The sequence below is a fragment of the Zootoca vivipara genome, chromosome 17, assembly GCF_963506605.1.
Source record: "Zootoca vivipara chromosome 17, rZooViv1.1, whole genome shotgun sequence".
Classification (NCBI taxonomy): domain Eukaryota; kingdom Metazoa; phylum Chordata; class Lepidosauria; order Squamata; family Lacertidae; genus Zootoca; species Zootoca vivipara.
The window spans coordinates 39,777,985-39,803,971 of NC_083292.1; the positions used below are offsets into that span (position 1 = coordinate 39,777,985).

Here is a 25,987-nt window from a genome sequence, read left to right on the forward strand (position 1 = left end):
TGAAGCGGATTCGAACCTCGGGTCTTTCCTGATGCTCTAACCACTGCACCACCCTGGCTCTTGGGAACATAGGAACATTTGTTTGTTTTGTTCAAAAAACTGTTTTCAAACTTTGCACTTTATTGACAATCTGAAACATTTTATTTTTTCTGCAAACCGCTTAAGAGGTTCTATTTACAATCAAGCGGCAGATACATTTTGCTAAATAAAATAAATAGCATCCCTGGCGTCTGTCCTAACACCATCGTCCACGCCGCTCTGGGGAGCCCCAAAACAGGACTCTCCTTGCCCATCTCCCCCAGCAACTGGCATTCAGAGGCATGGCGCCTCTCAACCTAAAATATGAACCCCACCATACAAATTGTGCAGAAATTGCTGAATCACTTTTTAAAAGCCAATTTCTCCAGTAACTTGTGGGCAGAGCAGAGGCATAGCGTGGAGGGTCCGTGGGGTTTGTCGCCCTGGTTGCAATTTTGTAAAGGGGCTCACCCATTCACCTGCCCTGGCATCGCGGGCATACGCTCCGTCGCTGGGGCAGAGGCGCAATTATCTTAGAAGCTTCCTGGCTCCTCTCTTTCAATTCCCAAGTTGGGGGAAAGAGCATGCCGTGATCAACACCACTCAAATGCAGGCTTCGTCCCTCTTGTCTTGTGTTTGGTTCATAGTTCATTATGCACTATGAAACCCAAAAACCCTTCTCCACTTTCAGCTGGTCATCAACCTACAGTTCCTTCATAACTGGATCCTTCCTCTCGCTCCTATACAGAACCTTCCCGCTGATTTATATATATATATATAAAATGCACTAACTGCATGCACTGTTAGGATTGTAAACATTATATAGGCTGGGCCTTGCACATTGACAAACTGGAAAAAGAAGCTAGGAATCATTGGTGTGAGGGTACAATGGCAAAAAGCGTTCAACTTTGATCTTTTTGAGATAATCCGCTTCCGGGTGAATTCAAACACACAGGCAGTTGAGTTCTGGCAGATGTTGACAGCTGTTTTGGCATCCAGCTTATGAAGTAAGGCAGAAGTTTGGCCAACATTTGCTTCAAAATGGCAGTCTAGGCCCAGAAGCTGCTTCGCTACATATAAATCCCAATTCTTAAGAGTTGGGCAGGCACCCAAATCAATCCCATGCCTTCTAGCAGTAAAGATTTCACAGACTGTGTAGCTCATGCAACAAGACAAAGCCTTGGGTTATTATGTCCAGAAAGACTCTAGAACAGAAATGTAACAATAAAGTGTGGAGTGCATTTCTTTTCATTACCAGAAAATGGTTTGCTTAAAAAAAGGAAATAAACTCTGGGTAAACTCTACCCAAGTTGGGAAGGGCCACTGGGAAACAAAATGGTTTGCGGGGTCGGATTGAGCCAGAGTTTAGTCCAGGATGGCTCAAGAAACATTATTTCATTGGTAATCATACTGGAATGGACAAAGCAAACAATCAATGACAAGTCTTGCCTTCCTTGATTCTCCTCTGACTCTCAGCATTTCCTGGTGAAAGGCTATTCTGGAATTGGGCGCCGGGGAATTAATTCTTTCTTTCTTTCTTTCTTTTTTGGCGGGACTTTTGGAGAAAGCTGATGGATGGTGGGTTCATTTTTGCTGAATTGGGTGTGATTTGCCCAATGCTCAAGCCTGGGCAGGTGGGTCAGGATAATTTGGCGCCCCTTGTTTTGTTTTCAAAGACAGACAGACAATTAGTTGGCAGTGTGTGAAAAGAGATCTGCAGCCTGGTCTATAGCAAGAGAATTGTTATGGTGAGGAACAAGATGCCCATAGCCATGACAGCCACGGAGACCTCTGGGATCCGGCCGCTGTTGAGGGTGACTTTGAAGGCCGTGATTTCCTCTTGGTAACCTTCTTCTCTGGAGGTGCACTTAAAGACCCCCTGGTCCATCGGGGTGCTCTCCCCGAAGCGGAGAGTGCAGGACTGCTCGTCCATGGAGCATGGGTATGTCTTGTCATCTTTGACCCAGGTGTAGATGGCGTGGTGAGACCGCAGAGGGCAAGGCAGGTAGATGTAGCCAGTGCGATCTACACTCACTTTCTTGAGAGCCTCCTGGGCTAGCTTTTCTTCAAAGGTCAACATTTAAAGAGAGAGAAAGAGAAAAAACAGAGGAGAAACAATGTTTAGGTTTGTTTGCAGGTTCAGCTACGGCTCCTCCTCCAGAAGGCCCTCAGAAAGTTGCTCTGAAAGGAAGGCAGCCTTCAGTTGGATAAAGGTTCCCAACCCCTGTTCTAGAGAATTGGCACCCATGTTGAACTTCACTTACCATCAAGACATTTAACAGAAACCAAGCCTCGCCTCACTTAAGGCCAGTGGGACTGCATTGAAACAGCAGTTTATTCCATTTCCCCATTATATTTGAGCTTTCAAGTGATGTAAAAGCCACTTAATGGAAACCTAATGGAATATAGCACGTGCTCAGCCTTCATTTCCTTGTTTTCCAATTCCAGAAAAAGCTCATTTTGCAGCCCACTGCACCCAGAAGATCGCAGGAGTAAAGTGACCAAATGTAGAGCAGTATGCTAGCACTCAGTTCTTTCCTGAGGTTTCCATGGAGGAACAAAAGCACACATGTGCAGAAAGGCTGCAAGAGTAGTGGTGTTGTTCATTGTATCACATCACGCCCACTGGTGTGAATGCAATTTAGCATGACATGCTGATACATTGGTAAAAAAAGCCACGGTTCCATAACACAACAGGTGCTGTGTAGAATCACAGAACTGTAGCATTGAATGAGACCCAACGGGTCATTTAGTCCAACACCTTGCATTGAATGCACTGCGAAAGGAACATTAGAAAACAGGACGCAAGCACTAGCATTATAATCAGGAAAACTAATACAGTATTCTCCCCCTCTGAATACAGCCTAGGTCTAGTCCTGCTCTTTTGGCATCAGCAGCAGAGAATAAATCTTTGGTAGCTAATTGTTTCAGTCCTTGGGCCAATCAAACCTGTATTGGAATTACCTGAGGGTTCAGGGAGAAGAGGGTTGTTAGAAGCCTCAAGTAAAAAGAAACCCAGGCTTTTCATTTCCCCATCATCTGTGACCCTTTAAAGACAACCCAACCCAGCCGTTTTGCATCCACAGGCCTAAAAGGTTTCTATGCTGCTTCGTCTTACCTTCAGTGTTTTCACACATGGAAGCGGTGCTCGATGAATCTAGGTTCTGAAGCAAGCTGTTGAAGGAAACATACGGTGTAAGACGAGCCCAGCTGGAACACACCAATGGGTTGGACTAGATGATCCTCAGAGTCCCTTCCAGGGACTCAGCTACGTTAGTCAAAAACCAACGCTTTGAATGCATGATAAACATGCAACACCATGAAGGCGACAGCTCCACCCTTGTGTTTGAGGGTTTATTTAGTTCCAGGCATCAGGTACTCAGAGGTACAAATGGACCAGGAGTTAGAATGGATAAATATGTCAATTTTGTTTTCGTATCTCCCTTTTCTACACTGAAGTTCTCCACATTTCCATATCATCTTGTGTTTTTCTTAAAACAAGTCCTCATGAAAATTTAGCAGGGTTTCAGTGGAAATTCTTCCTAATGGACACGTTTTTGGGTACAATTTTGCCAAACACCCTTGCAAACACCCCCCCCCCACTAGTCTGGAGGAGCCATCCGTTTCAATAGATCAACTTTGAGTATCATTTAATTGGATACAACGTCACAGGAAAATGCAGCAATTAGACTGAAGCAACATGTGGACTATGGGGAGGAGGTGCTTTGGAAAGTCGATTTATCGGGATGAGCCACCCCAAAATTCCTTCCCCTTTTGATTCTGGGCCAGACCTGCCAGTGGAGTTACTGTCTTGGGAGACGGCGGAGCAGGTCTTCTGTTCCCCGTCCCACCCACAATATGGGTCACGAGCCAGTATACACTTCCAGCAGTTTTCCTTGTACTGGTCGCAGTCCGCCAGCAGCAGGCGCACCACCTCGAACTCGGTGCTGGCGTACAGGTGGCCCTGCCGGAGAGAAGATGGATTAGAGCCAAGGGCCGGAGAAAGGAAGGAAAAAGAGCTGCCTGCGGGGGACCCCACCCATTGCAAGGAAGAGAGGATCGTAAGATGCTCCCCTAGTTTGGGAAACTAAGATGGATCACTGAAAAAGGGATTTTTTAAATTTTCTTTTCTTTTCTTTTTTAAAAAGCAACCCTGCCAGGCTGTTTGTTTAGTTTTGGGGAGTAAGACGGGGAGAAAACATTCTTGCACTTGCCCAACAGTGCCGTTTGTCTGCCCTCTTACCGAATCGCCGTCCAGGATCATAGAAGAGACAGGGGCTTCCTTCTTGAAGGGACTCAGCTCGGCAACAATCACCGTCTGGTCTTTGCTTCTCAGCACCTTGTGGATCTTCCCTTTTGCTGCGGCACCGAGAGAAGGAGAGGAGGAATTCGTGTTCATAGGAAGCTGCCTTATACCGAGTAAGACCATTGCTCCATCTACCTCAGTCCTGTCTACACTGACCAGCAATGTGGCCCTCTGGGTTTTCCAGCCAGGAATTTCTCCCAGATGCCAGGGATTGAATTTGGGTTTCCTCCTCCTCCTCCTCAGAATCAGACCACATTCACTCTGTGCATTTAAAGTACTGCAATACTGTACCAACTTAACCAGTTGTGGCTGGCCGCCCCAAAGAATCCCGGGAGCTGTAGTTTGTTAAGGATGCTGAGAGTTGTTAAGAGACCTGTATTCTCCTTGTAGAGCTACTATTGCTAGTCATTCACCAATCAATACCTCTTTCCAGGGAACTCTGGGAATTGTTGCTCCATGAGGGGAACATTTTTTTTTGGGGGGGGGGGGTCCTAACAACTCTCAGCACCCTTAAGAAACCACAGCTTGAATAACTCAGAGAAGCTATGAGCTATGCCATGCAGGGCCACCCAAGATGGACAGGTCATAGTGGAGAGTTTTGACTAAACGTGATCCACCTGGAGAAGGAACTGGCAAGCCACTCCAGTATCCCTGCCAAGAAAACTCCATGGACAAAGACAACAGGCATATAAAAGTTATGACGCTGGAAGATGAGCCCCTCAGGTCGGAAGGCGTCCAACATGCTACTGAGGAAGAGCGGAGGACAAGTACAAGTAGATTCAGAGCTGATGAAGCGGCTGGGCCAAAGCCGAAAGGACGCTCAGTTGCGGATATGCCTGGAAGCGAAAGGAAAGTCTGATGCTGTAAAGAAAAATATTGCATAGGAACCTGGAATGTAAGAACCATGAGTGGAGGTAAGCTGGATGTGGTCAAAAATGAGATGACAAGAATAAATATCGACATCCTGGGCATCAGTGAACTAAAATGGAAGGGAATGGGCGAATTCAGTTCGGATGACTATCATATCTACTACTGTGGGCAAGAATCCTGTAGCAGAAATGGAGTGGCCCTCATAGTCAACAAAAGAGTGGCAAAAGCTGTAATGGGATGCAATCTCAAAAATGACAGAATGATCTCGATACGAATCCAAGGCAGACCTTTTAACATCACAGTAATCCAAGTTTATGCACCAACTACCGGTGCTGAAGAAAATGAAATTGACCAATTCTATGAAGACCTACAACACCTTCTAGAAATGACACCAAAGAAGGATGTTCTTCTCATTACAGGGGACTGGAATGCTAAAGTAGGGAATCAAGAGATAAAAGGAACAACTGGCAAGTTTGGCCTTGGAGTTCAAAATGAAGCAGGGCAAAGGCTAATAGAGTTCTGTCAAGAGAACAAGCTGGTCATCACAAACACTCTCTTCCAACAACACAAGAGACGACTCTACACATGGATATCACCAAATGGACAGCATCGAAATCAGATTGATTATATTCTCTGCAGCCAAAGATGGAGAAGCTCTATACAGTCAGCAAAAACAAGACCTGGAGCTGACTGTAACTCAGATCATCAGCTTCTTATAGCAAAATTCCAGCTTAAACTGAAGAAAGTAGGAAAAACCACTGGGCCAGTAAGATACAATCTGAATCAAATCCCTTATGAATACACAGTGGAAGTGAGGAACAGGTTTAAGGATTTAGATTTGGTGGACAGAGTGCCTGAAGAACTATGGATGGAGGCTCGTAACATTATACAGGAGGCAGCAATGAAAACCATCCCAAGGAAAAGGAAATGCAAGAAAGCAAAATGGCTGTCCAACGAGGCCTTACAAATAGCGGAGGAGAGGAGGCAAGCAAAATGCAAGGGAGATAGGGAAAGATACAGGAAACTGAATGCAGATTTCCAAAAAACAGCAAGGAGAGACAAGAGGGTCTTCTTAAATGAGCAATGCAAAGAAATAGAGGAAAACAATAGAATGGGGAAAACCAGAGATCTGTTCAAGAAAATTGGAGATATGAAAGGAACATTTCGTACAAAGATTACCATAATCAAGGACAAAAGTGGTAAGGACCTAACAGAAGCAGAAGACATCAAGAAGAGGTGGCAAGAATACACAGAGGAATTATACCAGAAAGATATGGAGGTCTCGTACACCTCAGGTAGTGTGGTTGCTGGCCTTGAGCCAGACATCTTGGAGAGTGAAGTCAAATGGGCCTTAGAAAGCATTGCTAATAACAAGGCCAGTGGAAGTGATGATATTCCAGCTGAACTGTTTAAAATTTTAAAAGATGATGCTGTTAAGGTGCTACACCCAATATGCCAGCAAGTTTGGAAAACTCAGCAATGGCCAGAGGATTGGAGAAGATCAGTCTACATCCCGATTCCAAAGAAGGGCAGTGCCAAAGAATGCTCCAACTACCGCACAATTGCGCTCATTTCACACGCTAGCAAGGTTATGCTTAAAATTCTACAAGGCAGGCTTAGGCAGTATGTGGACCGAGAACTCCCAGAAGTGCAAGCTGGATTTCGAAGGGGCAGAGGAACCAGAGACCAAATAGCAAACATGCGCTGGATTATGGAGAAAGCTAGAGAGTTCCAGAAAAACGTCTACTTCTGCTTCATTGACTATGCAAAAGCCTTTGACTGTGTCGACCACAGCAAACTATGGCAAGTTCTTAAAGAAATGGGAGTGCCTGATCACCTCATCTGTCTCCTGAGAAATCTCTATGTGGGACAAGAAGCTACAGTTAGAACTGGATATGGAACAACTGATTGGTTCAAAATTGGGAAAGGAGTACGACAAGGTTGTATATTGTCTCCCTGCTTATTTAACTTATATGCAGAATTCATCATGCGAAAGGCTGGACTAGATGAATCCCAAGCCGGAATTAAGATTGCTGGAAGAAATATCAACAACCTCAGATATGCAGATGACACAACCTTGATGGCAGAAAGCGAGGAGGAATTAAAGAACCTTTTAATGAGGGTGAAAGAGGAGAGCGCAAAATATGGTCTGAAGCTCAACATCAAAAAAACCAAGATCATGGCCACTGGTCCAATCACCTCCTGGCAAATAGAAGGGGAAGAAATGGAGGCAGTGAGAGATTTTACTTTCTTGGGCTCCTTGATCACTGCAGATGGTGACAGCAGTCACGAAATTAAAAGACGCCTGCTTCTTGGGAGAAAAGCAATGACAAACCTAGACAGCATCTTAAAAAGCAGAGACATCACCTTGCCGACAAAGGTCCGTATAGTTAAAGCTATGGTTTTCCCAGTAGTGATGTATGGAAGTGAGAGTTGGACCATAAAGAAGGCTGATCGCCGAAGAATTGATGCTTTTGAATTATGGTGCTGGAGGAGACTCTTGAGAGTCCCATGGACTGCAAGAAGATCAAACCTATCCATTCTTAAGGAAATCAGACCTGAGTGCTCCCTGGAAGGACAGATCGTGAAGCTGAGGCTCCAATACTTTGGCCACCTCATGAGAAGAGAAGAATCCTTGGAAAAGACCCTGATGTTGGGAAAGATTGAGGGCACAAGGAGAAGGGGACGACAGAGGACAAGATGGTTGGACAGTGTTCTCGAAGCTACGAACATGAGTCTGACCAAACTGCGGGAGGCAGTGCGAGACAGGAGTGCCTGGCGTGCTATGGTCCATGGGGTCACGAAGAGTCGGACACGACTAAACGACTAAACAACAACATATCTTTTTATTCTAAGCATGTGAGCATGCCCTCTTTTAAAAAGTATTTTTTTATATATTCATCATAACTTTCCCATTCGCTTCTTAATTTTTGTTTCGGTTGATTTCTCAAGGCTACTGTCAGCTTGGCCATTAATAAATACTCACTAAGCTTGTTTATCCACTCTTCTTTTGTTGGTATTTTGGATGTCTTCCAATATGTAGCTATTAGAACCCTGGTTGCTGTGCACGCATACAAGAAGACTGTCTTATTCTTTTGGGGGATCTCTTCACTTAATAAACCTAATAGGTAGATCTCTGGTTTTTTCTTTATCGATTTTTTCATCATTTTCTTTAATTCTTCATGAATCATTAACCAAAACTTTTTTATTTCTTGACACATCCACCACATATGTATAAATGTGCCAGGTTCCCCATTGCATCTCCAGCATAAATTATTTTTTAATTTATATACTTTGGCCATCTTTACAGGTGTTAAATACCACCTAAAATACATTTTGATAAAAATTTTCTTTTATATTATAAGAAGCCGTAAATCTTATATCCTGCTTCCACAATTTCTCCCATTGATCAATTTGTATTGTCTGACCGAGATCCTGGGACCATTTAATCATAGATTCTGTCGTCTCTTCTTGAAATAAATCCCACCCCAGTAGTAGACTATATGTTCTAGATAGCAGATTGCTTTTATTTTGAATGATTTCTCTTTCAAATAGTGAATCTTCTTTTGCAAAACCTATCTTTTTATCTGCCCTAAATATATTGACCAACTGTATATATTGCCAATTACTGATACCATAGCATTTTAATTCTTCATATGGCTTTAATTTATACCCCTCATGGTGCTCTTCTATTAATTGTTTATATACAGGCCATTTTATCTCAGTAGTTAATTTTTTACGAGCATAAGCCTCTATGGGAGAGATCCACAACGGCGTTTTCAATTCAATATACCTTTAATATTTGACCCATACCTTGTATAATGCCCCTCTTAGTATATGGTTGGTGAATTCTTTATTTGTTTTAGCTTTTCCATAATTCAAGTATGCGTGCCAACCATAGCTAGAGTTAAAGCTCTCAAGATCCAAAATTTTTATATTTTCTAATTTCATCCAATCCCGCATCCATATTAAGCTGCTTAAAATTGTTATAAGAATTCTAAGGTCTGAAATATAAAGTAAATGTCCATAAATGTCCAAAAAATGGCATTATCAGGTATCCTGGCAGACAGAGAGAAGCAACACCAGAAGGAAGAAAAAACAAATAGGCTTCTCCACTGTGTTCAGCCTCCTTTCTTCGGCCTTACCCCGCCCCCTCTGGCCAGGCGTCCTTTGTCCTACCTGGCTGGGTGACGGGTCATAGGCCAACTCACACAGGTGGGTGGCACAGGCCAGGTAAGCCCCGTGCGGCAAGTTATCCCTTTTTTTAAGGGATTTTCCCTTATGCTGAATAGGCTTCCTCGCGAGAAAAGGGAAAACTTGGCAGCTATGCCGTGCGGTGTCGCAAATCCTGCCCACCTGAGGGGAGGGGTGAGGGCGGATACTCTCAAATTTCTGCTGGAGACTGCCTCCTTCTGCAATGTATATATGATGTTTTGGGGGGTGGATTTTTGCACATCATTGTTCAGGGTTCTCTTCCCTCCTGCGTGTGGTGAGTGGGGACCCTGTTGCAACAGTTTATTTCCTTTAATAAAGATCAGGCTTACTAGCCACTTTGCTTCTCAATATACTCTGGTTGGCGTGTTATTTTTCTCCTACCGATAGGGAACCCACTTAAGGACTATACGGGTTCTGGAATACCCCATAAGGGAAAGGGAGCAGATTTTTCTTATAGCACAATGATCCCCACGGACAAGCAGTTCCACAACAAAGCAAGAGTGTGGTAGTCTCCCCTCCGTGGCCGCCAGCCACGGCAAGCTCACCTGTTCCCAGGAAGAGGACATCGCGGGAGATGCCGGCAGCATCCTGCACGCTATCCACCACTACCTGAGTGTACGTGTCATTGTTCTGGAGGATGTAGAGGGCATGCTCTTCATCCGGGTAGATGACCGAGTCTATTTCGGGGTGGTCCTTAATGAAGGTCAGGGTAGCTTTGGGCAACGGAGGATGTCCATCTGGTGGCACACACTGAGCAGGAGGAGAGAAAGGTAGACGGGGATAAGTCAGTGCGTGTGTACGAGAAATGAATATATATATAAAGATTCCTGCTTTTTTAAAAAATCCAGAGGCCCAGGAGTGACCTTACCATGCCGGGTCTGGGCAGGGGGATGGGGCCGGTGACCCCCTTGAACTTCGAAGTCTTGAAAATGGTGCTGATCCGGTTCATCGAGTATGAACAGACAGCAGATGAACCCCTAAGGGGGGGGGAACCAAAAACACTGGTGTGATGTCAGTATTACAGCCGACTGACCATTCCAGGAAGCCCAAAATAACAAATGCAAAATCACAGCCTCAGCTTTTCTCCTCAGTGAAAGTCTTATGGCATTAAAAGGAATCTGGAATTTATTTATTTTAGGAAAAAGTAACACATGAATTGAAGGCCTCTAAAGGACAGGAAGATTCAGGCCATTTTTACTCAGTTGTGGTGGTATTTTATTCCATATAGCTTAATTTCAGATTTACAGGTGTACCCCCCATGCTGGCTAGAGAAATATGGGTGTCATTATTTTAGATTGGGTGTTATCATTCAATATGTTTAGGTTTTGCATGCCCTTGCCTTTAGTTAGATGTATTATTGAATTTTTATTACCTGTCTTCCTGGTTCTATAATAATTTGAAAAGTATTGTGTGTTTTTTTTAAAAAAGAAGAACAAAGGGTGCAAGTTAGGAACAATTGTAGCAGGTCTAAGAGTTATTACGACAACATGTAAATATTGCCACCTCTTCACTCTTCAAGATACTTGAAAGGGCTTCTAAGAATTGATCAGGAAGTTGTCACATAATAAGAGGATAAATCATGTGTTCTTTAGCCCCCCTCATAAAATCTGCATGGAAGCCTGTTTCAAGCTCTGTATCATTGGCTCCCCCTTGGTCTGATAAACTCATCCCCAGTGCTCTTTACTCTATAAAAAGCATTTTTCAGAACAGCAGTTTGCACGACCCACTAAGGAAGATAACACAAGGACATTTGAAACAGTAAGAGTTAAATGCACATTTATTCAAAACCGAGTCAAAACTATTTCGTTTAATCAATTCAACAAAATCGATGAACTTGATCTGGTCATGCCAGAGGTTTCCAAAGCCTGATAGTCACTTGCACCCCCTAGCTGCCCCCTTGCCCTTCCCATGGCAAATCTACCCCCACACAGGGGGCGCTACCACCCATTTTGGGAACCACTGCTCTAAATGATGGAAAGGAGAGTACCTCTCTAGGGCTGTCTTAAGCATATAGAGCACGAGGTGCAAAAATCTCCCAGGTTGCCCAGTCCCACCCACAGGCAGGCTCTTCCCCGGACTCAACTCTTGGGCAACGGACTCATGGCATGGTGCCCCTGAGAGCCCGGTGCCCGGGTGCCCTGCACCCCTAGCGCATATGGGTAAGATGGCCCTGTACCTCTCCACGAAGGGAACTTCGCCAAATCTGTTGCAGAGGATCTCAGAGGGTAGAAACCTTATAGCACGCTCAATGCGACTTAGGTAGGCTCGCCTTGATATTGGAGCTGGGTGGAATCCTGCCCTGCCCAACTCACCATTCACTGGAGAAGACGCCGTACAGTACCGTCTCGCCCTTACCGCCCTCCTTCCTGGAGACGAAGGCGTCCTGGAGGCGGTGGAAGCGCATGGGCTCGGTGGGGTGTCCACACACCAGCCTCGCCTTGAGGAAGGTACTCCAGGAATCTGCCATGACAGGCCTGCCGCCTTGGTCCACCTGGAAGGGCAGAAGACCTGGTGTCATGGATGGGCTGGATCCATGCAGAGGAGAGGAGGGAGGGAGGCACCAGCTGGAGAAGAAGACTCAGATCTCTGGGAGCGGTGGTGGGACGACAATGGGTGGTCACAGGGAGCAGACTGGGAGGAGGTGGACGAGTAACAGGGTTTGGTGAGCAGGAGGAGGCTGTGGCAGAGAGAAACCCAGACTCCGAGGCAGAAGCGGAGGCTGGAGAGGAGTGGGGCCAGGAGACAGAGAGGAGCCCAGCTGGTGAAGAAGCGAGGAGAAGACATTCCAAGTGTCTCTATTTTCCAGGGACAGTCCGGGATTTACAGAATCCTGGTTTCTGATTTGATCCCGGAATGTCCCTTTTTCCTTAGGGCGTTCCTATTTTCATCAGAGAAATGTTGGAGGGTATGGAATAGAATGTCCCTATTTTCATCTGAGAAATGCTGGAGGATATGCCAAGGACTCTCCCACTCCTGCTGTGAACAGGTCTCCCAGAAGAGGGATGAAGAGGGTGGAGCAGAGACAGACAAGGCAAGGAAGTCTCAGATTGCTTGGGAAGGACCCAGGGGGAGGAACAGTCTTATGCCATTGTGGGAAGGCAGGGACCTTTAGTCCTCGCAACTGCCTCATAGGGGCAAGACTACAATTCCCCCCAGCCCCTGCCCATGGGCCATGTAACTGGTCCGCGCCCCATCCCTCCAGGTGGAAACTTCTTCCCAGTCGTCGCTGCCTCGCTCTAACCTTGCAGACACGCCCGAGCCCAGCTTTGTAAGGCTCCTCGTCCAGCCCGGCCGACTGGTTGACCTCATTGTAGAAGAAGAAGATTTCGTCTTTGCTCTGGTCCTTCTCTTCCAGCAGGGCGGCGCCAACAAACTCTGCTCCTGCTGGGGCGGGAGAGAATTGAAATGGTACAACTGGTATTTAGCACCTGTGCTTGGAAAAACACACACAAGAGGAGTCCTTCTCAAAGGATAGACTGGATCTACATATGGAGGCCCCATTATTGCAGCCAACAGCTGATGGGAAGCCATGTATTGTGGGGGATTATTCCTGTTGACCATGGATCTAACCAGATTCCAAAAGCCCTCTGCAAGCTCTCCGTTCATAAGCAAGAGCAATCACTACAGCAGTACCTTGGTTTGCAAACAGTCTGGTTTGCATACGTTTTGGATTACAAACACGTCAAACCCGGAAGTGCATGTCATGGTTTGCAAACTTTTTTGGGATTACAACCCAATTTTTTTGGATTACAAGCAATTTTTTGGGGGGGGAGGCCCCATTGGCAAAAGTGCGCCTTAGGTTACAAGCTCTTTTGGTTTACAAACGGACCTCCGGAACGGATTATGGTTGTAAACCAAGGTACCACTGTACTTCCCCTAAGAGCCAGTGGGACAGGAAGGAACAGACAAGCAAAAAGGGGGTGTTGGGAAGAGAGACAGAGAGATGGGAAAAGGGTGGTACCATGTTTGTCCTTGGGCCTGTGGACCAGGACAGGTTACTTGCAAACGAATGTGGCTCTCAAAATGGCGGGGGAAGAAGCATTTCAGAGGAGAGCTGCAAAGATATTACCGGTATCTTTATGAGCAACCATGGCCGATGGCTAATATTGCCTTTCCCCCATTGATGGGGCGGTTGATGGGTGCCATTTTGTGGCCCTGCCCATTTTCTGCCCTCTTAAGGAGGGCAGCCGTTTTGTGCTATGCCAAGCCTCCACGGCAACCATTTTGTCTTTTGCACAGACATTCGCAGCATTTCCTCAGAATTACCAAAGGTCAGAGACCCCAGTGGGGTTTACAATTATCCAGCCCCAGCCTTCATTACTTGCAGACGATGTTCTATTTATTTTTATGTATTTCTTTCACAGGGTTTCCATACCGCCTAATGACCTCTGAGCTGTTTTTCATAAAAATGCCAATAAAAGCAAATGTTAAAAAACAAGCCATTTGACACACATGGCTTCTCCCTTGCAGAAGAGTTGTGAGAACTGTAGTTTGCCCTTCACAGAGCAATGCTTCCCACCATCCTTAACATACTGGCCGGTGAGCACTCCAGTTGGAGAACAGCCTTTACCAAAGGTGTCATGGGCTTGGAAGAAACTCCATCTCAGGACGCAAGGGAGAAATGTGCTAAGAGGAAGGCACGCTTGGCAAATCCACACCGTGATCAACTCCCACCTGGAAACCAATGTCCCCATTGTGGAAGGACGTGTGGATCCAGAATTGGCCTCCACAGTCACTTACGGACCCATTGTTAAAATCGTTTTTATGGAAGACAATCTTACTCGGCTACGAGGGATCGCCGAAGAAGAAGGAGGAGGAGGAGGAGGAGGAGGAGGAGGAGGAGAACATACTACAGCTCCCAGAACACTTTGGGGGAAGTCACATGCTTTAAACGCATGGTTTGTAAGCTGCCCCTGGTTGATCCAAAATTAACCAAAATGTAAGTAAAAACCAGGAGTTTTGAGACATATACAAAGGGATGGAAGGGAGATAGAGAGAGTTTCTTACGGGGCAGCCAGCTGTTTTCCGTCTTCAGCCCCTTTTTCTTCCCATAACTTCTCTGGATGCTGCTTTTCGCGCCAGACAATGCAGAATAAAGGGTGTCTTCTGAAATTGGAACATGCCGGGGAAGAAAAAAATGTGAGTCGCCCATTGCAAACTTCGAAATTATGAGAGCCGAAACATGCACTGCCTTCTTCCTGACTCCTGATGCTTGTGATCACACTTATAAACTTACATATTTCTTCCACCATGAGGACTAGAATTTTATATCAGTGCAATTGACTCCATAAAGAATTAGTGGGACGGACAGGAGCCCTTTGTACAGTGCCGGATTTACGTATAAGCTAAACAAGCTGTAGCTTAGGGCCCCACTCTCTTGGGGCCCCCCAAAAAATTTAAAGGAAAAAAACACCTGGATGTACATTTCCAAACTATAAGATAAAAAGCAAATAAAATAAAACCTGCATACAGCAACCGTGTTTTGTGTTGTGTAGGCTCCTATGATGTAAGTCATGGGCCACGCCTGCTTGCCTGTTCCCTCAAATATCACTGGTTTGCTCCTTTCTATATATAGGGTGCCTACATTCTGCATGGACTGGTTGCAGGGCAACATGTGCAAATGGCTTGAGGTACCTATTAGGTCCATCAATTACCTTATAGCATATATTCAACACAAAAAACAGCGACAATTTGTTGTTGGCAAAGGACAGCTGGACATAGAAAGGGCCCCATTACCTCCAGTAGCTTAGGGCCTCATCAAACCTAAATCCGGCCCTGCCTTTCTGAACCCAGGACCACCCAAGACATTTTGCCGCTTGAGGCAAAGCAGAAAATTCGAAACCCAAAATCTGAGCAGAACAAAACCAGCCAGGGAGATCCCTCTGCCCCTTTCCTTACTCCATACCTACAGTGATGACCACGGCGTTTTGGGATGGTGATGCCGGAGAGATGTTTTCTCCTGAGGCGGTGATATTCCGGCCTTGCTTGTCCGTTTGGAAGGTCGTGGTGTTCACCTTGGAGTAAAGAGACAAAAAAGAAAAATGAATGCATTTTGATATATCAACTGAACTTGTGGTCTCTCGATTCTCATGTGACTTCCTGCCACATTTTTTAAAAATTCTTTTTACAGATAATTTCACTGCTTTATTCTTTTGTAAACTGCTCTGAGGGTAGGTTTTCCCACCCCCAATCAAACAATATATAATTTTAATGAAATGAAAATAGGTAAAACACCTGCAGATTCCATCCACCACTCTGATATTTCTCAAGCTCACCAGAAACCAGCACTTGGGAGAAGCCGCGTTGGTTCCGCAGACCATCATTTTGTTGTCCAGCTTCTCGATCACTTGGATGAAATTATCGCAGTCCTCCTATGCGGAAAGGTGATGGAGAGGGGAGAGGAAAAACACAGAAGCATATTTGTTTATTTTAAAATTCATGACCCACACTTCCATGGCATCCTTCAAGATGGTTTCAATAAAACCGATCCATTGATAGTTGTAAAACATAAAACATCAAGAAAGCAGCAACGTATATTTGTTAGAGCAGGGGACAGCTCTACTCTGTCAAAAGGTGATCTGTGCTCCTCTGTGAATTTAAAAATTGCCGCTGTTTCTCTTGGAGGGAAGTTGTAGGGAAATACCTTTGTTCCTCAAGCCCCCCCCCCTGCCATTGATAACCTCATGCAGCTGGAAAACATGACTTTGCATTTTGCACACACACACACTTGAAATATTTACATTTAACATTTTCAGTGCAATAAATGCATTTAAAAACAAAACAAAAAACCCACTCATTTAATGCATAACAGTTCAAACTTACTACTAGGAAATAGGGAAGGGGGATACAGAAAACAGAGAAATAAAGGTGTGTGTGTGTGTGTGTGTGTGTGTGTGTGTGTGTGTGACAAATAATATAGTACTGTACTACGGAGCATGAGTTGATTAACCATGCCCTCCTTGTCACTAGGGGGTGCCAACTATTTAATTTAATGCAACCTTTCTAGCCCTAAGGGTTGGGTGGGTTATATCGTAAAATGCATATGCGCACACCCATCCCAAAACAGGCGCCCAGAGTGGCTGTGGAGGTCCTGATCCCAGGAGATTTACACAATGGTCTGTGCTTGCTGTTGACTTAACGTCTGTGAAGGGTCCTCAACAAAGCTGGAGGCCGGGAGTTCTGCCAGGGTGGCACCTAAAAGATGCATTGCGCAGACTGAGACCTGGGTCAGCGGTAGCTTGATAGGGCCAGCTGGGATCCTATTGGCTCCTTGTGTCATCATGTGATCCCTGCTGGCGCTGCAGTACCCCCTCCAGCCACTGATGGCGCTGCAGCACAAGTGGGGCAGGAAGTTGAGACCCCCCCATAGTCCAGCCTCACTTAGGAAACATTTTGTAGACCACTGATCCAGGTCCACACAACTCCCTCCTTCCTCCTTACCCATGCTGCTCTGGGCTTGCTTTTACAGTCCTTTTCCGCTTTCTCATCAGCCTTCAGGGGGACCTGGAGCAAGGAGAGAGACCCTGGTGAGGAAACTGGGGGGCGCCAACCCTATGCCCCCACAAAAATTGGAAGGCTATTTCGCCCCGTGCTGGTCCCGAGATGCAGCTCAAGAGAAAGAGGACAGCAGGATAGGAACCCAGCAATTTGCCTTCTACTGAGTCGGAAGTTTTGTTTACAAAGACTGGGAGCATCTCTCCAGGGTTTCGGAAAAGGGAGATTCCCAACCCTGCCTGGGGAAGCCAGGGATTGAACCTGCGACGTTCTGCAACCAAAGCAAGTGCTCTACAGCTGAGCTACATCCCTTCCCTGGTTGTTCGTTCCAGCACAACGGACACCTCCTAGGGAGAAACTTGCTCCAGCAATGGTCAAAAGTAACCTAAGCCCAAACCTAAGGCCAATGGCCCATCTAGTCCAGCATCCTGTTCTCACAGTGGCCAGCCAGCTGCCCCAAGGGAAACCCAGAAGCAGGATTTGAGCCCAAGAGTAACTGTTCCCTAGCTGTGGCAGCTGGGATTCAGAAGCATCGCTGCGTCCAGCTGTGGAGACAGAGCACAGCGGTCAGGCCTAGTAGCCACCAATGGGCCTCTCCTCCACGGATTTGTGTAACCCTCTTTTAAAACCATTCAGATTGCTGGCAATCCGTTCCTCCTGTGGAAGCGAGTCCCACAGATTAACTGTGCAACGTCAAGCTCTGTACCTCTTTCGGAGTGACTTCAGAGTCCGTAAACGTCAAGAGCAACAGCCTCCCCCGGCCTCCGACGAGGACCTGGTTGGAGCCGGGCTCGTGGAACATGGCTGCCGGTCTCTCACGTTCACCGAAATTGAACCTCTGAGCATCTGAAAGGAGAGGGGATCATATTGGTCATTGTCACCCGCCCACCAACCTCCATATCTAAAATATTTAACAGAATAGCATGAACTAGACCAGCAAATCAACTAGACCAGCAAATCAACATAGAATTCATTCACCATCCTATTCTCAGCTACGTCAACAGTAGACTAGCATTTGGATCAAGGGATATCATAGTACTGCTCTGTTCTGCCTTGGTTAGACCCCACCTGGAACACTGTGTCCAGTTCTGGGCACCACAGTTTAAGGAGGATATTGACAAGGTGGAACCTGTACAGAGGAGAGCCTGGAAACCAAGCCTTATGAGGAGTGGTTGAAGGAGCCCAGATAAGAGAAGACTGACAGGAGATATGATAGCCATCTTCAAATATCTCAAAAGCTGTCTCATGGAGGTTGGAGCCAGTTTGTTTCCTCCTGTTCCAGATTTTAGGACCTAAACCAACAGCTTAAAGTTACAAGAAAGGAGATTCCAACTAAAAATCTGTCAATAAGAACTGTTTGACAGTGGAACGAACTCCCTCAGAAGGTGGTGGACTCTCCTTGCATGGTGGTTTTTAAGTAGAGGTTGGATGGCCATCTGTCATGGATGCTTTAGTTGAGATTCCCGCATTAGAGGGGTCCCTTCCAATTCTACAATTCTATGATCACCATCGACTTTAAAATCGCCTTCTAAACCACCGCCCCAAGGTGATTTGCGCAAATGGTAACTAAAAACAACCAATACATTTGCAACAGGGCTAAAACCCTAACAAGACCCATTTGTCCAGCTAGGAAAGTCCGTTGGAACCAAATTGCCTTCAGATGTTTCCAGAAAGTGCAGATCTAGTGGGCCGCTGTCCTGCCTCGACAGGAATGCTATTCCGCAGATCAGGGGCAGCTACAATGAAGGCCCTGCTCAGAGTTACTACTGAGCAGGCTTCTGAGATCTTTGCGACTTGCAGGAGAGACTCTCCCACGAACCTCAGCGATCTGCTGGGCGTGCAAGGGATACAGTGGTCTTTTGAAATGTTAACATCCTGTCCCCACCAGCATGGGGGTTTGGAGCCTGAATGAATCTGGTCTCCTTGGAGGAAGGAGGCGCGCATGTAGAGGAGCTGTTTGGTTGCACAGAGCGAAGATTTGCATTTGTTGCTCCGCCCCCTCTGTGCTGCCACTCGGCACATGGACCCCCAGACAGGCTGCCCGGAAGGGAATGCGGCCCTCAGACTGGAAAAAAGATTCTGCTTTCTCTCTTCAGAGAGAGAAAACGGGAACTGGCTTCCACTTAAGCGCACGTACAATGGAACGAGCTCCATTCTGCTGCCTCATCTGTCCAGGGAGCTCCTCTTCCAGGGCAGCGATATTAATGTGGGTTAATGCATAATACATAGGCTTAAAAAGTAAAATCAGGCGGAGAAAGGGCAGAGGAGAACACTGAACAGTGGGTGGCGCCACAGAAACCAAGAGCGGCAGTGGGCTCTTTACAAAAATATACAATTAAAAATAAACCCATCCTGTTTCAATTACACCCCATGAGCAGGGCTGGAGAAGGGGACCTAGAGGGCCACCCTTGGCCCTGAGCCTGAGATTCCCCAACACGGATTGATCTCACTGTATATCCATCCATCTATGGAGACTTGTTCCCCTTGGGACAGGTTGGGCAGAAGGCAAGGAGCCCGGCAGTAGGTGGCGCCAGAGAGCCAATGGCAGGCAGGAACCCACTAATTCCAGTTTTGCATCTCTTCTCCTCCTCCTAAAAAGTGTAAAGCTGGGGGAGAGGAGGAGGAAGCCCCCTGATGGTTCCCCCCCTCTATGACTGGTTGTGAGCAGGCCGGCCAGTGGGGAGTGGCCTGAGGGCAGAGTGAGGCCGGTGGGGTGCTACGCCATTCACCCGGATGGACCAGCCTCTCCACTGACATACCCAGAACATCCATACCCAGAACATCCCTAGCAAACTGCCCTGCTCAACGGGTTCCCAAAGTGAGTGGTAGCGCCCCCTGGAGGGTGGTGAATTTACCTAGGGGGTGCTAAGAGGCGGGGGGGCACTGGGGGTGTAAATGACCACCGGACTCTGAAAAGCTGGCATCACCAGAACACGTTCATTGAATTAATTAATCAGAACAGTTTTGATTACATTTGCAATTAATCGTTACTGTTTCGAATGTGATTGTGTTATTGCCGTGCAAACAGCTATTCTGAATAGTGCTTTTTTTAAATAAGGGAAGGGACACTAGGGGTGGGTTTATGGAAAAAAGGTTTGGGGACCACCGATTCCTGCAATGCCGTGGGCTGGACTAGATCCCTATGGATCCCTTCCAGCTCTGCGATTCTATAATCCTGTGCTTCAGACCTCCCTAGCCCCTTTGCCCTGTGCTAACATTGCAGCGGGGTTTGAGGAGCGGGGCGAGCATTTAAGGGGAAATTCCTCCAAGGTCACTCTTGGCTGGAAACTGTCCGTCATCCACAAATGGAGGCACTGAACGGGGAAGCCGGAATGAACGGGCATTCAAAGGGCAGGAAACCAAAGTATCCCACTTGGTCCCTGAGAGACACGCACACACTCTCTCTCTCCTTGCAGAAATGCTGGTCCAACCCACAGCCTGCCTGTCCCCTCTGGGGGGCTTTTCTAACAAATGTAGGAGCGTGCAATTTGGGTCTGCGAGGGCGAGCCCTGCGGGTGGTAAACGCGTATCGGAGGATGAATCTGGGGCGTTGTTTTGCGTTCCCTGCTTCCCCTCCTCTCGGAGCTCGCATCTGTTTTTATCCGCACTGCAGAGTGCCAAGTCTAGCCTGACCCAGTCTATAAAATCTCCTCCTCCTCCTCTGTTTCTCTGCAAAAGAAACCTCCTGTTTTTGGAAGAGAGCGGCTGCCTTGCTGGCACCGAGCCAGGCCCTGCAATCTCAGGTGTGGCACCACTGCCTCTGGTGCCAAGGGGGGGGGGGAGAGATGCCCAGGTCTCAGGTATGCCTGAAAGCAGCACATTCTGGTCTGGGAAACCTTGGAGTGTGCAGGGATCTCCTAGGGAGGTGCAGAGTGCATCTCCTACCTTCTTCAAAGCATTGATCTAGAAAAACCTGATGTGCAGAGATTCTCTGAGGACGTGCAGAGTGTATCTTTCTGCAGTAAAGGGAACCTGCCTGCCCTCCTTAAAGGCCATTTATTCCTACTTACTAGACATTGCTCAGATCCCAGGGGGCAGGACCGGGGGGGGGGGAGAAGGGTCTAGACCCCAGTAGTGCCAGTTCCTAGATGGCTATGGAATTTGGAGGCATGATTTGGCAAAAGCCAGGAAAGCTGGGGGAGAGGGGCAGCATAGGGGTTTTTAATGGCTGTTAGCAATGAAGACCCCCACAGAGCCTCCAGATGTAGAGGCAGTCTAACTGTAGCAATGCGGCAGGAGAAGGCTGTTGCCATTGTGGCCTAATGGAGGGCTTCACAGGAGCGTCTGATCGGGGAACTGGTCTAGGTCAGGCCCCCTCAGATGGACCCCCCCAGAGGGTTCTTCCTGCTAGCCGTGGTCATTTAGAATGGAACCCCCATTACAAAGGCAGTCTACCCCTCTTCATTAGGGGACAGGGAGAGCCTCACCGTGCAGTATAAAGGAAGAGAGCTGAATTTCAGACCTCATGTGTGGGTTTCCCTTGGTCTGACAAATCAGGACTGTCCTTATGTCCCCAACCCCCCCCCCCCAAAAGACCCTGTGTGGTGCAGTCGCTAGAGGGTCAGACTAGGACCTGGGAGAGTCCAGGGTTCAAATCCCCGCTCGTCCACGAAGCCCACTGGCAGTGACCTTGGGGGCCAGTCGCTGCCTCTCAGCCTAACCTACCTCGCAGGGCTGTTGTGGGGATTAAATGAGGAGGAGAACCACGTGCGCCGCTTTGAGCTCCGTAGAGAAAAAGGTGGAACATAAATGCAATAACAAGAAATAAATAAAAGCCAAAGCATTCGACCACTGTTCGTGCATTCGAGGCCTTAGCCCCAGAGTAAAACAACAACAACAACAACAACAACAACACACACACACACACAACCCAACCTAGCCTGAGTGAAAACGAGAAAGAGCCCTTTTGGGCAGGCCCAACGTCCAGCCTCCTGTTCTTACAGCAGCCAAATGCCCCTGGTTACGAAGAAGTCCAGATAGAACTATAGGCTTTTCCTCCATGAATTTGCCTCGTCCCTCTATTAAAGGCCCCCAGGGTTGGGTGGCTGCCACTGGCCCATTTGCTAAGCCAATTCATTCGCTGCCGAAATGGCCTATTTAGTGGCACGAGGCCCTCAGGAAGCTTGCCTTATGCCCTTGGTCTATCTAGCTCAGCATTGTCCACACTGACTGGTAGCGCCTCTCCAGGGTTTCAGACGGAGGATATCTCCCAGGAATTGAACCCGGGGCCGTCTGCAAGTGAAGCAGATCGCTCTAGCCGCTGACCTGGGCTGCTTCATTCCCCTAAAAAAGCAACCAAGGTCCTAGTCCTCATGCTTGTTTAAAGAGGAACTCAGAAAGCTGTCTTATGCAAGCCAGTATTGCCTGCACTGACTGGCAGCAGCTCTTTGGGTTTTCAGAGGGAGAGGGGCAGAGATGGGGCCAAGCAGATGTTCTGCCCCAGAGCTGCTGGTCTCCCAACATCAAGATGGAAACCTCTCCAAATCATACATCTGTGAATCACAAGGGTGAGATAAGCCAAGAGGTCTTTCCCCATCCACCCCAGATGTCTATGGGTCCAGGAAAAATTGTGGGGGTCTTGGATTAGGGGTGGAGGAAACCCACCTCCTACCAGATCAGACTATTTGTCTGTCTGGAGCAGGTTTGTCCGCTCTGAGTGACAGCATCTTTCCAGGATCTGAGGCAGGGGGAAAACAAAACCCACTTTCATCTGCTAACCTGATTTTTTTTTAAAAAACTGGAGATCCCGGGGATTGAACCTGCAGATGCTCTACCCCTGAACTACGGTTTCCCCAGCAAGTTCTCCTGAATCATTCAACGGAACTGGAAGTCGGTCTCACGATGACACAGCCCTCTCCTTTCTCTGAAATGAAAGAGACTCCTGCCTCTGAAGTTTAAATGATTTTCATTGTGAACATGGATGTTTTCATAACTATAAAATGCACAGTACATTAGGAAGGTATATGTATCTTGAAAAGCAACAATGACATTTCATAAACAAACAATTAGGCTTCGGACGTTCCCTATATTTAGAGCCCAGTGCTGGCAACTGTAGTTTAAGGGTGCAGGGAATTGCAGTTTGGTGAGCGATCAACTACAGTTCCCAGGATTCTCGAGTGGTGGGAAGTCATGTGATTTAAATTTAGGGTGTGGAGGTAGACTTAGTCCCTGCTGTACGCAATGGTGATGCTTAATCCTAGGATCACTCGGAGAAGCTTGCAAACAAGTTTGGTCCCCAATTGTTTGTCCTGCAGCATCCCTGATTGCCTATCACCACCAATTTACAGAGTTCAAAGCACTCATCACTATCACTACGATGCCTGGTGTTCAGACTCCTTTAGACTTTTGCCACTGAGCTCATGGCTCAGCACAGGATCAGAGGAAGCGGCCTTACACCAGACAGAGCTTTACTTCATCTAACTCAGAAGTGCCTACACTGACTGGCAGCAGCTCTCCAGGGTTTCAGGTTGGGGTGGGGGTGGGATCTTTCCAAGCCCTACCGAGAGATGCCACGGCTTGAACCTGGGACCTTCTGTAAGCCAGGCAGATGCCCTGCCACTGAGCGATCTGCCTTCCCTGCTCCGGACTAGTAAGGACCACACCTGAAAACTGGAAAAGTGATTTAAGGAAGGCGTTCATTCCAAATCTTTCAACCAACCCTAGATCTGTTTTTTAAAAACCAAAAACCTGTCTTCGTCTTATGTAATATTCCTAGCCTGTTAGGCCTCCCTCTCTGTGCTGCTTTGGAAACCCAGGATTCTAGCTGCTCAGATAGACTGTGCCTGCTCAAGAAGCTCTGGTGCAAATCGATTAAAAAAACCCCACCCTTCACTGCTGTCTAGTGACACACGCACATCGCCCGCATTTCATCTCTGCTCTGGCAGCAGGATGATCTGCCTGGATGTCAGATCTGCCCCCCTCCCCAGACAGCTGCATCACACGGCAAGCAAGATTTGGCTCCAGCAAGAAAGATGGGCACCGCTGGGTCTGGCAAAACAAAACGTCTTGACCCAGGGAGTGGGCAGATGGCATTATAATTGCCTTGGAAGGAGTGCGCTTGGAATGCACTTTGCTGTGCCAGGCTGTAGCCACCAAAAGGAGGTCAACAACAACAACAACAACAACAACAACTGCCTTTGCTGCCCCATCCTGTGACCTGACTGCTTTCCTTGGAAGTTGCAGTCTGGCTTCGTCCAAAACAGACTTTTGTCTGGAGTGATCTGGCAACGGGGCAGGGGGGTATTGAAGTTCTGAGTTGGCTCATTGGCAGAACACCTGCCTTCCTTGCAGGCAGAAGGCCCCGGGTTCAATCCCCAGAGGCAGGGCTGGGAAAGACTTCTGGTCTGGAACCCGGGAGAGCAGCTGCCAGTCAGTGTTGGCAATGCTGAGCTCGAGAGACCAAAGAGCCTGACTCGGTAAAAGGCAGCTTCTCATGTGTTGCCTTTGGCGCTAGGCATCCTCAGAGCGGACCCAATGAAACCAATCCTTTCAATGGGTCTACTCTGAGTAGATTGGGCTGCCCATCCTGCCCACAAGTGAAATCCTTCACTATCAAGAGATGAAAACAAGTGACTGAGCCAGACCCGCTCCTCCCTGATCCTCTCCAAAATGTGCTTAATGATAAACAGGTTTCCGTGGCAACTGCCTCCTCCTCCTCCTCCAACATGCCTCTGTGCAAAAGGAATGCATAACAGCTTAGGTTATATAGATCTGTTTTTCTACCGAGTATCTCAAAGACAGGTTGGGGGGACGGGACCCACTAATGGACCCTGACCATGAAAGGATCAGCAGACCCCCAATTTTCAGGCTGGTGGGGTGAGACCCTCCAGCCTCCCCAACAAATGCAGAGCGGCCACCTAGGATGTCCTAAACTCCTCTCTGCAAATCTGCAAATAGTTTCTCGTGCAGAAAGCTGAACAGAAGCAATTCTAACCTGTTCCTATTTCCAATCTCCCGCAACTACCATGCATTCAATAAATTTAAAAGCTATCATATATACACCCCCCCCTTTTTTGAGGGGAGGGAGTGTTTCTGGTTAGGTCATCTAAGATGAATGCAAAATCGGCTTTTTTTTAAAAAAAAGAAATTACAAGCACTATTATAATAAAAAACAGTCCTTTCACAACCAGCTCACCTTGCAGATTGAGCTTCAGCCTGGGCACCTTTTGGGAGGAGGCGAGGCAGAGGATGGAGAGCAGGTAAAAACGGAGGCCTCTCATCTTTTTTGGGGGGGGGGTGTCTGTGTGGGGAGGGAGAGAGAAAGTCTGCTTCCCAAGGATGGATGTCTGCAGCAAGGAAAACTCCACAGGCGCTGTTTTCTCTCCGGCTTCTGTCAATAGCCGAGTGCTCTCCTCCCAGCTCTCGCTATCCTAATTTATAGCCCCTTCAAAATAAATAAATAACTAAATCCCCACCAACCCGGCAGAGGAGAGGCAAACGTCAGCATAGCTTCCTCGAGGAGAGGAAAAAAAAACCATGACCAACCATCACTGCCTGCCCCCCCCCCACTGCCCTGCCCCTTGTTTTAAGTCGCAGGCGAAAGGGAACTGCACAGCAAAGAGATTTGCAAGGTGGCGGGTGGGGAAAGGAAAATGGGGAGAAATCCAATTTGGTCGCTCAGCGAATGTCCCTGCGGGGAAGTGGCCAGCCTTGAAAGGGCTGGGATGCTTTCAGAGCCGGCTCTGTCATTGGGTGATGCGCAGAGGTGGCCCTTAGCACCTGGCTTGCGATGGACACATTGTGAGGTTTCGGCTTCTCACTGGGAGACCCACCGCCAACATCTTGGGGTCCATCTTATACCTCATCTGTGTGGATTTTTGCAAAGGGGTTCCGCCCAATGGAATGTGACTTTGTGCATGTAGTTTGCCCAATATCACGTTTGCTAGATGAGGCCATGTAGTTCAGCATCCTGATAGCCCTCTCCTCCTCCACAAATGTGTCCATCACTCTTTTAAAGCCATCCCAGTTGTTTACTGTTGCTGCCTCCAGTGGCAGGGAGTTCCAGAGTTTAACTAAGTGCTGTGTGGAGAAGAGATTTCTTTTCTCTGTCCTGAATCTTCCAAACATTTGGCTCTTTCAGGAGAG

At 47.4% G+C, this 25,987-nt stretch overlaps 1 protein-coding gene across 2 annotated transcripts; it reads right to left on the minus strand.

Moving 5' to 3' along the window:
- Positions 1–1,259: 1,259 nt before the first annotated feature.
- On the minus strand, positions 1,260–25,231 carry LOC118076380 (semaphorin-7A). 2 transcript variants are annotated; one of them, XM_035099091.2, is made up of 14 exons: positions 25,038–25,231; positions 17,610–17,749; positions 16,850–16,912; positions 15,685–15,780; positions 15,315–15,423; positions 14,417–14,515; positions 12,651–12,790; positions 11,722–11,900; positions 10,278–10,386; positions 9,955–10,159; positions 4,262–4,377; positions 3,810–3,982; positions 3,137–3,192; positions 1,260–2,082 (listed from the first exon to the last, which is right to left on the minus strand). In XM_035099091.2, the coding sequence occupies exons 1-14, from the start codon at positions 25,120–25,122 to the stop codon at positions 1,745–1,747; spliced, it is 1,908 nt and encodes a 635-aa protein (XP_034954982.1). In that variant the 5' UTR covers positions 25,123–25,231; the 3' UTR covers positions 1,260–1,744. The 2 variants fall into 2 exon arrangements, with proteins under 2 accessions (XP_034954982.1, XP_034954981.1); XM_035099090.2 differs by having other exon boundaries at positions 12,651–12,793.
- Between the last annotated feature and the right edge of the window lie 756 nt (positions 25,232–25,987).